This window comes from Eleutherodactylus coqui, chromosome 3 (genome assembly GCF_035609145.1).
Source record: "Eleutherodactylus coqui strain aEleCoq1 chromosome 3, aEleCoq1.hap1, whole genome shotgun sequence".
Taxonomy (NCBI): Eukaryota; Metazoa; Chordata; class Amphibia; order Anura; family Eleutherodactylidae; genus Eleutherodactylus; species Eleutherodactylus coqui.
The window spans coordinates 309,896,139-309,913,611 of record NC_089839.1 but is presented as its reverse complement, the minus strand read 5'-3'; the positions used below and the strand labels follow the sequence as shown (position 1 = coordinate 309,913,611).

General features: G+C 47.2%; 1 protein-coding gene across 2 annotated transcripts in view; it reads right to left on the bottom strand.

Moving 5' to 3' along the window:
• Positions 1–17,473, bottom strand: part of USP24 (ubiquitin specific peptidase 24) — a 112,965-nt gene that overhangs the window by 47,621 nt on the left and 47,871 nt on the right. For both annotated transcript variants that reach the window (XM_066597884.1, XM_066597885.1), the window contains exons 11-24: positions 16,514–16,628; positions 16,318–16,421; positions 14,668–14,775; positions 13,249–13,344; positions 13,010–13,177; positions 10,751–10,858; positions 10,523–10,672; positions 10,184–10,315; positions 9,759–9,870; positions 8,166–8,242; positions 7,266–7,406; positions 7,128–7,181; positions 2,177–2,292; positions 1,683–1,749 (exon numbers count right to left, since the gene is read on the bottom strand). In XM_066597884.1, the coding sequence (XP_066453981.1) occupies positions 1,683–1,749; positions 2,177–2,292; positions 7,128–7,181; positions 7,266–7,406; positions 8,166–8,242; positions 9,759–9,870; positions 10,184–10,315; positions 10,523–10,672; positions 10,751–10,858; positions 13,010–13,177; positions 13,249–13,344; positions 14,668–14,775; positions 16,318–16,421; positions 16,514–16,628 (1,548 nt within the window). The remainder of the gene's footprint in view (positions 1–1,682; positions 1,750–2,176; positions 2,293–7,127; positions 7,182–7,265; positions 7,407–8,165; positions 8,243–9,758; positions 9,871–10,183; positions 10,316–10,522; positions 10,673–10,750; positions 10,859–13,009; positions 13,178–13,248; positions 13,345–14,667; positions 14,776–16,317; positions 16,422–16,513; positions 16,629–17,473) is intronic.

Genomic DNA, 17,473 nt, shown 5'->3' with positions numbered 1-17,473 from the left:
GGTTCCAGGTCCCATTATCAGCTTTCCAAGGTGGCTGACACAACCTTCAGACTAGCTAATTCTCACAGGGTATTGGCAGCGTAAGGCTGAGACCACACAGGGCTGATTTCCAGCAGAATATCCGCAGTGGCATTCCTCCGCAGATCAGCCGCGGACAGCGTGCCTCCAAGCCCCCGCCATTTGGAGCGGGGTTCATCATGAATTCCTGTGCGGATTTCACCTTCTTACTGAGAAGGGGGCAAATTCCGCAGTGGAGACTGTGATAAAATGGACATGTCGCGGAATTTAATTCCACGTCCCAAGTCAGTTTCCACGCGGGTTTTGTGCGGGTTATTTCCGCAGCTTGTGGACGAGATTTAGCAGCTGCTTTGCTGCTACTATAAATGCCGCTCCGTGTGAACCCCAACTTAGACTATCAATGTACTATAGCTGTTCTCCGGTTGTGCACAGCTGCTCATGTGATCAGCGCTGGGCAATGACAAACGGGGCACAGTGCGCATTAGGTAGAAAGAACATTGTAGCGGCCATCTTGGATGGCTGAAAAAAGGTTTCGAAACCATCAGATCAGAGGGAACGCCAGCAGGTAACATGCTCTTCCCCTTTGGTCCCAGGCCAGAATTCTGTCTCAAAACCAGAAGTCTCTTTAATAAAATCATTTCTCTATAGTAATTTACAGTCATTGTGAATACTCCCTGAGAGGGGCTCCCAGAGTAGACATTTAAAGGGACCATGTCAGCAACTATGAGCCCCACAAACTAAAGTTTGTCTCATCTTCTCATTGTGTGCGTGCGCCTATGTAGTCCACGAGATGTAACCTGTAACCTTGCATGAGGACAGTAGGGAAGCAACAAGGAGGGCAAGTAGAAAACATCACCGGGTTCAGAGCTTCATTTTAGTTTATGGGGACTCGGAGGAGCTGACAGATTCCCTTTAAGTTACTGTATCCCATCCTGACTTTGCCCGACCAGTCCAGGGGCAATGACCCATTTACAGGACCATCATGGGCTCAAGCATGATGGGATAGTGATGGGACTTATAGGCAAAATGTTTCTGCATTGCAGTAAACCTCACCAAAGCTGCACCAAGCTTTATATGAAGTCTGAATAAAAAATTAAAATAGTGCTGACCTGCCTCAATGAGAGGTGATGAATATTGGATTAATGGGGGTCTGCTGCTCAGGACCCTCCGCTGCTTGAAGAGACTACAGCACTTAGGGGAGCGCTGTGACCTCCTCTTTGGCCAATGACATCACATTCAATGGTCATGTGGGCCCATTTCTAGCTTAATCTCATTTAAGTGAATGGGACTGAACTGCTATGCCAGACACATTCTATAAAAATTGGCAGCCCTGCACTTGGTATTAAGTGTTCATTTTAATGGGACTGACGAAAACAGCCAATCGCTGTGCGTGGCTATCTCTGTCCGCCCCACTGAAATGAATTGAGCCACGGCCGCACATGGGTGACCGGCGGGGGCCATTCACCACTACATTACAGAAATGGGAGAATGGATTGTGACCTGGGAAATAGTGAAGCATGGATTCCCCATTCTGTGAATCGGTGGGGGTCCCAGCAGTCAGACCCCCACCGATGTATCAGTTTTCATCTATCGAGTGGATGGGTGTAAACTGGAAAAATGCCTCCTCGCCAGAATACTCCATTAAGCGTTAATGGACCAATTACCTCTATAGTGATCACATAGCGCTCTGCCAGCAAAAGAAGTCTCTCGATTATGACCAATTTGGTTGACCTGTCAGGAAAGGGTGGGAAAAAAAAAAAAGTTGTAAATGTGAAGATCAGAGACAATGTGCAGCAAAAGGACACAACCTAAAATGAATAAGGAAAACTAACAAGAGAAAGCAAACACCTGCGGGGCGGTCAGGCCACAGATCGTCCTGTAAGCTCTTGAAACATTCTTGTAGAACAATCTGGAAGAGATGCAGCGGCCTTGAAATCCTGTGTTTCCTAAAACTTTCAGCTAGCTTGATAGCATGGGGGTGTGGCTTATATAAAGGGGAGGAGCTTAGTTTATAGCTGGCTGTCAATAACAGAATTAGGACGTTTCTACCTTCCCGCTAAAGAGAAATTCTTCATCTTTTAAAATCTATTCAGGGTTATTTTTTAACTTGCTAAAACCAAAACAAAAGCACCAATTCTGCTTCCTGAGCAGCACTTACCTATACGGGGACTGTACAGAGGTGGCCACTGACGGCATGGCGGTGGCGGTCAGCATTTTTGTGGCTCTGGTGACGGCGTGGGTGAGAGTGGGGCCTCCGAGCGCAGAACTGGCAGCCTAAGAACCAGACGGGAGAACATGTTAGACTCAGTAACCCATCTGAGGGTTATTTAGTGGCGTTTTGCGGGCTGCGCAAGGCCAAGCTATGGGGCATACACTGGGCAGCAGAGACTGTCCGGCCACTAAGGGTTCTCCCATGCCGCATACTAATGCCCTTCCTATAGGCATGTTACCTTCAGGAACTATAACCAAATGCATTTTGCCAGCAGCTCTACTTCAGGGTTGTGTCGCTGTTTTATATCCGAAGTGCTGACAAGTTCCCTTCGGTTTATTGTACCATCGTTCCCTGCCTCCACATCATCAGTGGTACATCTGGGAGCAGAATATTAGCACTCCCGAGATATTCTGCGCTGCTGGGGCCATGCTGCTTTTACTTTATATCGCTCGGTCTGTTTCTTTCTGTGGGTCTCTATTCCCCTCTGCACATCATGACAATCCTTGTATACTATGTTGACAAAAGTATTGGCCCCCTACCAATCCTGTGCTGTTAGGCACAAAGACATCCCGGACAATGTGGCATCACCTCCCCTGTGGTAATACTCTGGTACCGCTCCATGTCTCCACCAACATGACGAGCGTCATGTCATACGGCACACAGCATAGAGGAGCAGAACGTCTGCAGACTTCATTGGCCGTCCAAAATCCGGATCTCAATCCCATCGAGCGGGACGAATTAGAATGCCATATCCGTGCCCATCATCACCCCCATCACTATATGAAGCTCCAACGGGGATTTGGTGAGAATCGGCCATGGAGGGGTGACTGCAGTCATTGAGACCAAAGGCGGCCCAACACTCGATTGAGAAATGTGAAAAAAAAAAACAAAACAGGACTTTTGTTACTTACCGTAAAATCCATTACTTGTCTTGCACATTGGGGGACACAGCAAGACCTTGGGTATAACTACTGCCACTAGGAGGTGGACACCAAGCAAAATAAGCGATAGCTCCGTGCCTGCAGGAGGGGTATAGCTGGTAGGAGGAGCTAAGTCAGTTTGTAGAAGAGCAACAGGAGAAACCCAAACTAACAAAAGGTCAAATATTACAGACCGTAATAGGAAAATAAACAGTACCATGAGAAGACAACTGGAACCCTTTCAGAATAAATTATTGGATGGGTGCTGTGTCCCCCAATGAACAAGACGAGAATCAGACACAGCAAGAACTCAGGACGTTTAAAAGCAGTCCTCAAAAGGGGGTGCGGTCAGCATGCTGCGTCCTGCATACCCCCGTAACCAAGGGGGCCACCTGCGGGTGAGAAGGAAGGTATTCTGCATAACCCAGAAAACAGTGTGAAGCTTGAGAAGTGTCTTATTGCTGGTACGACCAAAGAACTTGATAAAATGCCAAGGGGTGGTACCGCTCTGGTGGAATTGCATCTACAGGGCAGAGTAACGGACTTGAGGTTCAAGAGGTGCGCCCCGCTAAAGAGATGTGGAAGGAAACGGAGGAAAAGGAGACTACTGCGGGAAGCAGGGCGGATTGTGTTGTACTAGCGGATTCTTGAAAACCCTCGCCTCCCCAAGAAACAAGGTAGGCTACAGCATGCACAGTGGATGAGCCGCGCTGCTCCCTTTCCTGTTTTTCAGCCTTCTTGAAGGTGGAATTCTGTCCTTTCCGAGTGCCAAGAGATTCTATTGCAAAATACAGGATCATCCCTACTTTTGTAGCGGCTCAGGCGAACCGGCTATGGGTGAATCCAAGTTGTAAATGGCCTTCTACTTGGATCTTCCCAATGGGGTGAGAGCTTGCCTCCCGAGACGATTGGTTCTTGATTGTGGATGTTGGTCATCTCGCTGGCCACTTACACAATGTAGGTCAAGAGCTTTGAAAAGCGAGACTCAATCCTCTGCAGAATGCAAAGCAGCTCTGACGTGACCATTTCGCTGCGGACCTTTCTTCGGTTGTCTAGGCAAGCCATTACTGTGGGAATTTCTAATGACCCAAGCGGGGAGTGAACAGCAAATAGATCTGGTGCACGAGTGTATAATGATAGTCCGAAGTCCCAAGATGAAGATCGTGAGGGGAGATTCCTGAGAGATCTGCACTGGAGTGTTAGAAAGAATGGGCCAGAAGCCCCGTGAGGAGGGAAGTAGCCGCAGTGAAGGGCAATCAGTACAGAATAACTAAGACCCAGTCTGTGCTATTAAAGTTGGGATGTTCCCCAATCGCATATATCTATATTACACTCAGGTTCGGCACTATGGAGCAATTCCAGCAACCTCATTGGTTCTGATTCACAATTCCAGCAACCTGATTGGTTGTTTGGGTTCCCTGATTCAACCTGATTGGTTGTTAGTGCCGAACTTGAGTGTAATATAGATATATGCTCCCCATACCCCAAGGGAGAGAGTTGGCAGAAGGGGGTATGCTTAATCAGGTCACATACAGAGTAGAGCTGCAGTACCGTTGTTCTACAGAGGCAACCATGATGTTGCCCAACACTTGCATCACTACTTAATCATGTCTGATAGTGTAGCAGAAATACCCTAAGGAGGCAGCGCGATGCTGGGAGTCACTGCGTTGTGTCAGATAGAGTCGATTCTTCCTATGAAGGGCGGTAATGACGCTGCTTAACACTTCTATTCACTGCAAGGCATGCAGCATTAGGTGTAATTCACTTACTTCATTAGCAGGTAATAATATGGTGACCAGATCACGGCTCTTGCAAAAACTGCCACAAATACGCCCAGCTCCGATAAAAGGATTCCCCCCAAGGGAATGGTTAACGATACAGAATATGACGGCAATACAGTTTCTCCTCCACTGACGGGGGTAACAAGGCAGGTGCTGCTTGTCATAACTTTGTAGACATGAGGTTCGGAGTCTTGTAGTAATATAGTTACTCCTCACACGGAGGGGGTAATAAGGCAGATGGATTGTTATCATTGAGCAATCATGTGGAATATAGAGCCCCACGGTCCTACAATAACTCCCATGAAACCGGGTAATGCGACGGACGACTCATAACTGCGAAGTCCTGAGAGATACAGGAACATGCCGTAACATCATTGTCCTCCTATGGGAGGGAGTAATGCAGTTGGCTGGGTGCTCACCATAACCGTCTAGGGTAACGAGCACTTGTGCCAGCTCCTCCGCCATGCCAAGTACAGGGTACAGAGACCCCCGTGTCCCAGGCATTGGGTTGTGTGTCTATTTTTTATTATTTTGTTTCTCCTCGCTCTCTCAAGGAGTCATAGATGATGGATGGATGGATGTCTCCTCTCTGTGTACCTGGTTTGTCTTCTGCAAAGTAGATGGGACCATGAGCGGATTGGTGTGGCACCCTGGGAAACATGCATGAGCACGGCCACCCTGTGTGGTGCGATACAGTCAAGGGGGAGCCTGCCCACTCCGGATGAGTACCCTGAGCAGTGGGTACTGAGTGAAGGGATTCACCATATTGATTGCCCAGCACCAAGGTAGGCTAAGGGAAGGAGGAATAGTAATGTTACGACTAGTAATGTCAAGGACTTTCTAGCTCTATAGCTGATTTGGAGGTAGTAACGGTTATTAAAATGAGGTCCAATATACTCTGGACTATCCTTCTGTATATCCTACCATAGAGGGACGACTGCTGTGGATAGTTCTGAGAGAGTCCTAGGGCCAGAGGTGGGGTGTTGTTGGAGGTAGCTGACGGCCTATAGTGATATAGAGCTGAGATAGGAAGTCCTACCCCAAGTGGAAGTCTCACCTCCCGCAGTGGCCTGTATAGGCCTGGAACCTGGGACTTCCATTAGAAGTGATGGCCTGCCAGAGAAAATCCTTCTTACTTCAGCTTGCTGATCAGAAGGTCAACCCGCTCAGCATGACGCAAGTCCTGTACTTCTGACTTCAGCGTGTGATGGCATGGAAGCCAGGACCTAGATGAGCAGCAGTGGCTCGGCCAGACCTGTTGGGTGCAGCGCTCCGGCGTGCACCAACAGGGTGAGGGAGGTGTTGGGCGGAGGATCATGGGCTTCAGATGGCGACTAGCTTTGTTGTGTTGGGTGGGGTGGGGTTGTACAGGGAGGTAAGGGACCGCAGAAGACGACAAGAAGAGAAAAGCCAAGTAGTTATATGTTGATTTTGGCCTGAGAGAAGAGGAGGAAGAAGTGCCATCAAGTAGTGTTGAGAGTTGACGAAAGTGTGGTGGTGAGGGGTGATGGCGCCAAACTTGCCTCATCCCAATTACTCACCTAGTCTTCATCCTGTTCGGTTCCCTCAGGCACCAGAAGAGTCACCTCCTCAGAAACTATCACTTAGTGGTGAGAAATTGCTAAAAATTAGGGGAGGGGAACGGGCAGGATTCTCTGATGACCCCATGGCTGTCGGGATACAAACTAGTTAATGCTCCTCCGTTAAAGTTTGTCTTTTTTGGGGAGGAAATAACAGCGTCTCAGGCAGCACTGTTCACCCCCCTCACTTAGGAACTATCAGGGAAGTTAGATCAACTGATGCCCAGCTAGAGGAGAAGAAAGGAAAAATAATACACTTAAAGAAGGACAGACAGAAGAGCTGCGGAGCAGGAAGGTCTGCCTCATACGGACACCAAGCTAAAACAGATTTCACTCAGTGCCTGCAGGAGGGGCATAGCTTTATTTTTGCTTAGCGTTGCCTCCTAGTGGTAGTAGCTATACCCACAGTCTTGACACAGATGAGAAAATTGAATTTCATCGCCTTGTAGGTGTGTCCCAATACTTTTGTCAACAAAGTCTATAATATACAACTGCCCAAAAATCATATAAGGGTACAGGGCCCTGGTTTCCTGAAATGCTCTGTGCTGCTGTGATTAATCCAGTTGTCCGAATGTCTTTTTACCCTGCTCACTTGAATAGAAAAATCGATTCTCACCTCTAACCGCGTGTAACAATCTGCGATGAACTTCTTGTGCAAAGAAACGGAATCCTGCAGAATAAAAGGACAAGGTATTTTGTATTTTTGGTTTTAATCGCATTTCTATCGACCCATAAATCCTGCGTTCCCGCTCACTTTTTTCAGCCGGGGGTTGAGATTTATGTAGCTGTAGTTGATTATTAGCTGTATCGCTTCGTTGGCGATCTCTTCGTCGGGAGACTCCACCGCGACCTTCCAGATGAAATCCATGCCGATCAATTCCAGTTTCTCGACGTGCTGCAAAAACATAAGGAAGGATTATTAAAGGGACTCAGACTGGAGAAAGAAACTAGAGGAAGACGCCTGCATATAACAGTATAATAGCCATTACTGGAGATGGTAAGTAGATACCTGGGATGTAAAGGGATTGCCTCATCAGAGACAGACAATATCAAAATGCAGGCGCCCGCTCCCAGCAAATAGTTGATCTTCCTTGGGGTAGTTATGGCCGGCCAGGCATCACATGGCAGCTATTCAGAGAGAAACCCCTTAGTCAGGGACCCGGCTCCATAAACCTTTACAGCGAGCATAGACAGGGTTTGTCTTCATGAGATGGCCCTTTAAGGGGCTGTGACAAGGCGACAACCACTGTTCATGTGTGTTATTAGGGAATGGTCTGCCTGGCTGTGTCCTCCTCTGGCAAAATCAGCTGTTTGTTGGGGGTGATTCAGGCTGATCAGCTGTTACCCGGGGGGGCGCCACATCCTGAAAGTGGTGTCTGATATCACTATCCCATCACTATCCCTTTAATGGGATTTGCCAACAGCCTATGCCAACGTTGTTTCTTCCTTTTCAAAGCAGGGATCGGACAGGTTGCATTTGAATACATCAGATCTTTGCGTTTCCTAGAAGGTAAGCGGCGCCATAAGTGCCCGGCAGCCACTGATCTCTCCACACTCAGCAAAAATGTGGATTTGAATATGTCTATGGAAAGTGAAATCAACTATAAGCGACGGGGCTAGCGCAGACGCTGTAGAATATTCCGGTACCACTCACCAGCTGGGTGCCTTGCCGCTTCAACCGATGATCACAAAGATTAACATTCTCAAAGAACGTCTTAAATAAATTAAAACCTGCAAGTCAAACACAGAAGAGACGAGTTAATAGAAGATCCTCCAATATGGGCTTAAAGGGGTATTCCAGTTGGAACAAGGTATTCCCTATCCATGGGGGAAAAAAAATCCACTAAAGGATGGGAGCTGATGGATGGGACCACCACCGATGCCGAGAATGGGGGTCTGGTCCGTCTCCAAATGAAGAGAGTTGAGGTCACGCATTTATTTCAATGAGTTTCGGAAATTGAAGAGCGCTTGAATTCTAATCTGTCACTCATTGAAATGAATGGAGCGGTGGTGCAACACCCATTCCCTTCATTGGGGACTCGCCAGACCCCCATTCTTCAGATTGGTAGGAGTCCCAGCAGTCGGACCTCACTGTTAGGCTAGTTATCTCCCATGAATAAGGGAAATTTGCTCCAACCGAAATACCTTTTAAGGGTATGTTCACACGGGGTGGGGACGCTGCGGAACGTCCAATGCAGCAAATTCAGCATTACCGCATAAAAAAACAGCGTATGCAGAAGTGAAGTCACCTGACCAGCGGCTCGGCGCTCAGTACAGCCTGTCAAGGGGCTGGGGGGCGCTGATAGCGCCATGTATTCGAGGCGAGCTACTAAAATTAGTTCAAGATATGTAGCCGATTCCTGGCCAAAATCTGCACCTATGCTGTGGGGTTTATGGTGGGAACGCTGCCGAATCTGACGCAGGATATCCGCCGCGTGTGAACGCACTCTAAAGCTGCAAAACATTAACAGTAAAAGTCCTTCCATCCAGCAGTGATGAGGTCTGCTTATCAAATATTCTGGATTAACGGATAGTCCTTCAAAAGCCAGAAATTGACAATAAAGGACCAATATAATGTCCTGTGTGTTTGTGAGTACGGCGGCCGCCACGGTCTGCGGGCTACTTGGTTTAGTGAATGCCTGTATTATGGGATTCCATATGAGAAAAACATTACTACACGGAGTTCAATTAGTGTGGATTGTGGATCAAATCTGCTCCAGTTTAGCCATATATGGCGTTTAATGGGAATCCTTATTGAAGTTCATACGATGCGGATGTGAAATCCATATTGAGGAAAAAGAACCATTTACACGCTCATTCCTGATGCAGAATCTGCTTAGGAGGAAGGCTGTGGTCATACGAAGCCTCCATGTGGACGGTGCATCAAGAAGCCAAGCATTCTTTACCTATGGAGGGGATTTCTCCAAGCATTGCAGAAAGAAAAAGTGACTCTGTGATGTGGAATCTGCGTTGAGGCTCCACACGGATCAGTCCCAGTGAACCCGCATGCATTCAACTTTAATGGCTATGTGCACACAGGAAACCTGCATCATAAGGGGGCTAATCCACCGGCAGGCTCAGGGCTCCATCAGATGGAAATCCACATCAGAAATCTAATGTGTGGATGTCTAATCGTGGGAAAGTCGCCTACATCCAGTAATGGGGTTATACTCCAGTCAGGTCCTGAAGACCAGCAGGTCACGTACAAAGGACCCCCACACCGCTTCTGTGACCCCCTAATTCCTACCATTCATTGTGATTTCGTAAGACTCCAACTTCAGAATCTTCTCCTTGAAGAGCTGCTGCTGGACGTCGCTCTCCAGGTCGTGCTGCCCTTTAGTGAACCACTCAAAGCACATCTATGGAGGGAAGGAACATCTGTAGTGATGAATAGCATAATACACGAGCGCCTGTTAGAGAGAAGTCAATGACAGACAGCAGCGAGACCCCGTAAGTCCGTGTGCAGGGCTTGTGTCAATGCACACAACCCACGGGGACCGGCTACACCACGGGGACCGGCTACACCACGGGGACCGGCTACACCACGGGGACCGGCTACACCACGGGGACATGTGTGCCTGAAGTCCAAAGGAGTGTAACATGTTACTGGATGGGGTCTCTAATAAAGGGGTCATTCAGTGCAGATCCAGTCCTTCCACATTTACTGCTTACCTCCCGGTCCAGCTCGCACACATCGTGTCCCGTCACCAAACATTCCCAGATCTCTTTGGCACGACTCCAGCCGAGGTACAGGGTGGCTTCTTGAAGGAAAAACGCCAGGAATTTGAGATGTATCTCCAAATACTGAAATGGTTAACAGTGAAGGTATTATTTTTTTTTCTGACTGTGCGACGATCAGCAATCAACTAGAACAGAAACTCGTGTCGATGGATTTTACATTTCCAACAATGACAATGATCCACCAGTAACTATTTCCTCAACTGCAGATCTATTAACTAGGATGAGGCCAAATCTATGGTTTCCTGCAGCAAGACGTTCAATGTCAGATACCTCCCGGTAAGTGTATCTGCCGTCAACCAAGCAGGATCCAGCCAGCCCACCAGGACCAACAGAGGAGACCGCCAATCGATGGCACGCCACCAGACTCGCCGTCACCAGTTTGACAATTTCAAAATTCTTCTTCAGGTCCTGAATGATGCTCTGCAAGTCAGAAGAGCAAGATGAAGTCACTCCTCAGCAGAAGTCCAAAGAAAGCGTGAAGTCGGACGAACACTTTACCTTGTCTTGTTTTTGATAGGTCTGCTTGTTAAATGAGCGGGTGATCTCGTGGAGCTGACGTAAGGCGGGCACCACCCACACCACCTGCGGGTTGTTGTGCTGAGACGACTGCGAAGGAAAGAAGAAGTTTGCTGTCTTAGCCGTTTCTTACTATCTATATAGACTTTCATCACTTCATGCCCCTCATGATCATACAAACTACGACAGCGAATCCCAGCGACCTCAGGATTGGGCAAAAATGCATATAAGCTCAAACCGTTCCATCTGTCGTAGTAAACATGCAAACCCAGCCCTTCTAACCCCATAATGAGGCGACCTATTTTGGTCCTCAGAACGTGACAATTTGGGGGGATTTTTATCCCAACTTTTCAATCATCACGGTTGGTCATGTGACGGCTTGTTTTCTCTGCCTGCTGAGCTGTAGTTTGTATTGGTACCATGTTTTGGGTACATATAATGTATTGTGTAATACGGGGAAGAAAATCATCAATTCGACACATGTGCAGTACAGAGGAGGCCGCGTTGTCGCTAAGGCGATGATGCGGCTCCTGCGACCATTCTGCGATCATGATTGCACAATGACCGCGGGACAGACCGTTTCCATTGACTTCAATGAAAGCGGGCGGCACGTAGCCCACACGAAACTGCAGCATGCTGCGATTTCTTCCCCGAGAGTGGAAAATTGCAATTGCTTTCCGCTTGTGGGCAGAAAAATCACATTTTCTCGTAGCATGCTATGGGCTGGATTTGCTGCAGAATCCGGAGGAGGAATCTTGCTCCAAATTTCGCAATGCAAATCCGGCTGTGTGCAGGAGGCCTTAATAAGTATCCAAGGACTCCCTCACATGTTTGCTGTGTAAGACGCAGTGCTAAAACCCCATTGATTTACGATTGGCCATTCAGACCTGCGTGTTTTACGTATTTTATAGGCTATGGGTGTTTAAAGTACATGTTACATGTGATGTGTGTACTACATAGCAAACGTGCAGCCATCCAAGCGAGCCCTAAGGAACGTGAACATTTTTTCCCTGCTGGTTGGTACGATTAAGACGATACCAAAATTTTCCACTTTTGCATTGCCGCATTAAAAGTCCCATAGCCAGCTTTAATTTTCCATGGACGGCGCTCTGTGAGGGCTGTAGGTTTTTTTTTTTTTTTTGGAGGGGGGGGGGGGGGGCAATATAACTTTTTTTGATTACTTATTGATTTTTATTAAGAGGCGAAGTTAACAAAATAAAAAAAAGCAATTTAAGGGTTATTTTCCTCTTATTTTTTTTCCCAAATAGCGCCTGTCATGCAAGATAAAAAGTGTGTGCAATTTATTGTATGGGTTGTTATGAATGCAAAGTGTGTGCAGAGTGTGTACAAAGAAAGGCTTTTTTAAATGTTTGTGTTTTATTATTTTTCGACATTTTTTATGCCCCTGTAAGGGACTTGAACCTGCGATGCTATGATTGCACTCCTAATACATTGCAATACTTCGGTACTGCAATGCATTATCGCTTCTCATAGTGATCAGATCCAGACACCGTTGTGATTATATGGCAGATGACATCACAGAGCAAATGCCCTCCCGCTGTAAACACTTTACATGGTGATCCACACTGATCGCTGCGGATGGTGCGGGCTCACCTTCTGAGCCTGGGGCATCCATAGAGCGTAATTGTACCTTCACTTGCACAAATCCCTTTCCAGCCAGGATGTACATTTACGCCCTGGGGTGGGAAAAGGTTGTAACAACTCAATAGCCTTTTTTGACGTAAGATCTATTAAAAGGGGTTTACAAAGTTAGTGAAAATTTTTTGACAGGGCAGTAAATGGTTAAATACAAAAAATAGAGATCCTGTTCCTGGCCTCAACGCAATCGTGATGTGTTTATACACACATGTGACCGCTGCAGCCAATCACTGACCTCCGCGATCTTCAGCCTTTTACCACTGAGGCCAATGACTGGCTGCAGCAGTTACATGGAAGGTTACTGTTACAGCCAAAGTAAATGCCAACAAGTGGCAGGGATGGTAGCGGCGGCACCAGAATGGCAGGAAAGAGTATAACTTAGTTTGGTTTTAACCATTTACTGCCTCCTCCAGAATTTTCCTCATAAGTTGTAAATCCCCTTTAAGGCTCCTAAGTGGGAAGCTGCTTCACATAGCGTCTCCAGCTTCGGTGGGCTCGGCCCAAGCATGTATTACAAGGACACCCGAAGCTTCCCCTGGCCATATCATGTGATCCCTGAGGTTTCGGCGGCCGGACACGTACATTGATCTTCTTTATGTCCTCGATGCACTTTATGATGTAGCTCCTCTTGACCGTCTCTTTGACTGCATAGGCATCACTAAGGATTGTCAGGTGCTCCTCTAAGGCTTGTTGGATTAAGTTAGATGGCAGAGTGGGTAGGTGGGCGAGATCCCACAGGACCTCTAAGACCTGTAAGACGACAGAGGTGAGTAGTGTGGCCGCCACAGTGACCAAACCTGTCAGTAGCTCTGGACCTTCACCTTTCCGGTTGTGGTCTCGTTGCGCGCTTCTCTTCCTATACGTCCTATAAGACTCAACAACTTCTGCCGAACCCGATCGGTCTCGATCTCCCAGCTCTGTGAGGAGGAAGGGTTAACGGTGACCAACATGAACAGAAGGCATTGTAGAAGGTGCAGCAAATAGATGGCATGAAACGACATATCCGACGCACTTCTAGTCCCTTTTGTCACCTCATGGCCGTCATACAAGTATCACCAAAAACACAGTACTGTTCTGCAATAACTAACGCAACCACTAGAGGCACTGTTTTTCAAACTCTGAATGTCGCCATCTTTGTTTAAGGTGGCTTTACATGGAACGATCGTTCTAATAGTCGCTGGATGGAGCGAATGTAAACGACACTTCAGTGTAAACACGGCCACCGACCTGTGATGAGCAGGAATGCGTTCACTTGTCACTTCATTTCTGCTCACCTAAAAATAGTTGCTGGTTGATTAATTATTGGCTGGTGTAAACAGGTAATTGTTAGCCATCAACTTCGCAGGGAGGTGTGCACTTGTTTGGCGTGTGCCTCTCACTGAAAGCTGATTGGCTTCCACCATTTTTCAGTATTTTGCCCTTAAAGGGGTTGTCCAGTTGTGGATTATTGATGGCGTATACTCGACATAAGTCATCTATAATAGATCAGCAGGGGTCTACGGCCCAGGATCCCCATCAATCAGCTATGAGCTCTTGAAGTGAGCCGATTTCTGCAGGAAGCAGACAGCTCCGTTCTCTCTGCAGTGGCCTGGCTTGGTATTGCAGGTAAAGTTCCCATGAAAATGAATAGGAACTTGGTCTGCAATACAAAGCTTGGCCACTTCAGTGGGAATGTAGCGGTCTGCTTTTTTAAATCGGGACAGAAATCAGCCCCTTGCACTGGCAAACAGCTGATTGGCAGCAGTCCTGGGTGAGAGAGCCCTGCTGATTTACTGAGGATACACCATTAATAGTTTACAACTGGACAACGTCTAACACTCAACGGTTTCCGAAAACACACATACGAGTGAGGTCTCCTCGCCTGAACGGTCCCTGCTGGTCTTTGAAAGAACCCTCGCTGTTTCAATCTTACTTTGATGGAACACTGGGTGCTGCAGCCTCTCGGAGCAGAGCACGTTCACTTGAAGACCGCTCGCACGGATTTGTGTTCAACCAATAAGCACGTGTTGAGGACCTCACAGCCCCTAACTAGCTGATGAATGAGATTTTCTGCTCATGTAATTCCTCCCAGCAATTCATTTAGCAATCGTGAAAGTCAACAATCACTAAAGTGTAAAGCACACCAAGACGTTCCTACACGTCAGTGACTAATGACTCTGCAGATGATGTGGCGCCACCCTTACACCGGGCAGCACTGGCACTAGACCCAAGCAGGATGCAGCAGCGCCGGGCGCCGTTACCTTCTGAATCAGCACAAACAGGTGGTTGAGCTGCTCGGAGCTGAACTTCACGGCTGCAGCAGCGATGATGGTGTGGATGTTCTCAATCACAGTGGATGACTGTCCTGACTGGTCAAAGAACAGACGAGAAAGAAGATGCGATTAGCAAACATGAAATCACAGAGTCTAGTTTTATAGAACAGTCTGCTGCCGGCTTCAGTGAGGCTGTACACGGAACGTCAGACTGCTGCAGTCAATCGCTGCGCACCGCTGTTGTGTGATGTTCCGTATATACACGGGAGGGAGATGTGGCGGTGCGACTGTGCACAGATAGTCAAAACGCTTAACCCCTTAATGATGGGGCTTTTTTTAATCTCCCTCTCTCCACCACTTTCAAAAAATCATAACTGTTATTTATCCATGGACGTCGCTGTTTGAGGGCTTGTTTTTTTGTGGGCCGAGTTGGACTTTTCATTGGTTCTACTTTATGTAACATATAATGTACTGAAAAAAAAAAAAAACTTAAAAAAAAATTTCTAAGTGGAGCGAAATAGAAATAAAAAATGCAATTCTGCCATCTTTATATAGTATACTACCATTAAAAAATAAAATCTGTAAGTAATTTGCCGCCATCTTCAGGCGGCCATGGCTCGTTTTTTTGATCATTTGATCACTGAGAGCATAATGCAGTACCATAGTATTGCATTATACCGTGTTCTGACAGGCAGTCTATCAAGCCATGCTACAGGCACGCCTTGGCATCTTGCAAACCCATCGCGGGGATCCTCTAACACCGATCGGGGCATTTAAATGCCGCTGTCAGAATTCGCAGTGGCATTTTAACAGCTGACGGCCATGATCAGTGTTCATGCTGATTGCAGTTGTTGCGGGTAGGTGTCACCTGTCAAAGACATCGGCACCCACTGTGTTTAGAGTGGGATTGTCTTCCAATCCTGCTCCATACAAAGCCTGCAAGCCCAGGATATAAATGTACGGTATGTCATGGGGCGTGAATGGGTAAAGGCTGCTTTTGGATTGGCTAGCGCTGGTCTATCGGAGATGGATCTAGTGTTTTAGACTACTGACGCACTTCGAATGTACAGTGTACATTGAGTACTGTGGCGATCTTGAATGACCGCAGAGGGGCCACTGGTGGAGCCACAGCAGTATCACCACAGAGCAAGGCACCAGGTAACATTACTTCCACTCTCTGGTCAGGTGACAAGTTTTGTTCTTGGACCAAGTCGCTTTAAATGATAAAATTCTGGCTGCTTCTGCCACCACTAGGGAAAACTTACAGAAGACAGATTTCTCATTGAGTTGTATACAATGTATGATGTAGGCTCCCCCTAGTGGTGGCTGGAGGCAGCCAGAGGTTTAGAATGTATCATTTCTATATGCTGTTTTGGAGCTCTGTATCAGAAAGCGGGAGATCCGACTCAAAAGAGAAGTTCAGATCATTTTTGATTCCAAGACTGGACCCATTGTGTTCCTGTTCACTCAGTCTCCATAACTCCCATTCCAAGGGTCCCTCTGTGCGCCGGCACTCAGCCCCCTGCCATACAATGTTTTATAGCTTGCAGTATGGTATAGCGGGGTATCCGCTTTATTGCTATTCAACAAGATTTAAAAAGAAAACAAAATGTGACAAACAAAGAGACTATAAAATACCTGAATCTTCCAGATCTTGGAAAGTTCATCCAAGGACAACTTACTGCCGAGCAGTTCAATGATTCCCTTTATGCGGTCACAGTACTGCGCCTGGTCAATGTTACCTGATGGGAGACACAGAAGACAGGAATACAAGTATCTGCCATAGCCCAATATATACTGCGGAGTGCCGCACATGAACAGGGTGGATACAGACCTTCCAGCGCTATTGAAAGCACAGAATTCTCTACAAGCCAGTCCAGGAGGCGGTCGGTATCAATGGCGTTCTTCACCGATTTTGATAAAGTGCTGTCTTCAATTAATTTGGTTACCTCAAAAATAGAAATGTCCAAATATATAAAATCACAGAAAAGCTGAGACTGAAATGCTAACAAACATGAGATATGTGACCCCTGATCTCCCTTAGTCGGGGACCCTTAGAATAGCTACAGAGTATATGACTGCTTTCCATTGTGGATCCCAACAGGCATTTTTCATGCGCGGGGAAAAAAAACCCATCATGTTCAATGTTGGTGCCAATTACAGAACAGAATCATCCATTCAAGTCTATGGGAGCGTTCAAAGACCAAAACCAAAACCCCAGTGAATCCACGTGACGCGGCGCACTCAGGTGTGTTTCTGCACATGAAAGCAGGAGACCATTAAAACAAACATGTAAACCGATTGGTACTTTTTCTGAGGACCCGTACATGCAGTGAGAATTGTGCGCTTCTCATCCGGCCATGTGAGTGGGCCCCAGGGGGCCGTTCACATCGCAGCATGCAGTTCTGTTGAGTAAACATATGCGCGTATTTACTGCACGTCCTTTTTTCCCCACATGTAATCAAATTGTATTTTTTCAAGAAAAATGGAAAAGAAGAGGAAAAAAAAGGGCCAATTCAGGTCACTGTTTTTGTACTGTCAGCTGGCTGCATGCGACATGTATTCGCTGCGCTGTGAACGCTCCCATAGATTGGACGGGTGTTTTTCGTCCGTAGTACAGATTAAAATAGGAAACGCCGCAATGTTTTTCACGCGCGAGAAAACCAGGTCAGAATACACCAATAGAAACTAATAGTGTTCAATGCCGTCCATATTATGTCCAGAAAACATACGCCCGCCTGAAGGAGCCCTGGGGGGCAGGAGCTTGATGCGCCTGGTATTTTCCCTGCGTTCC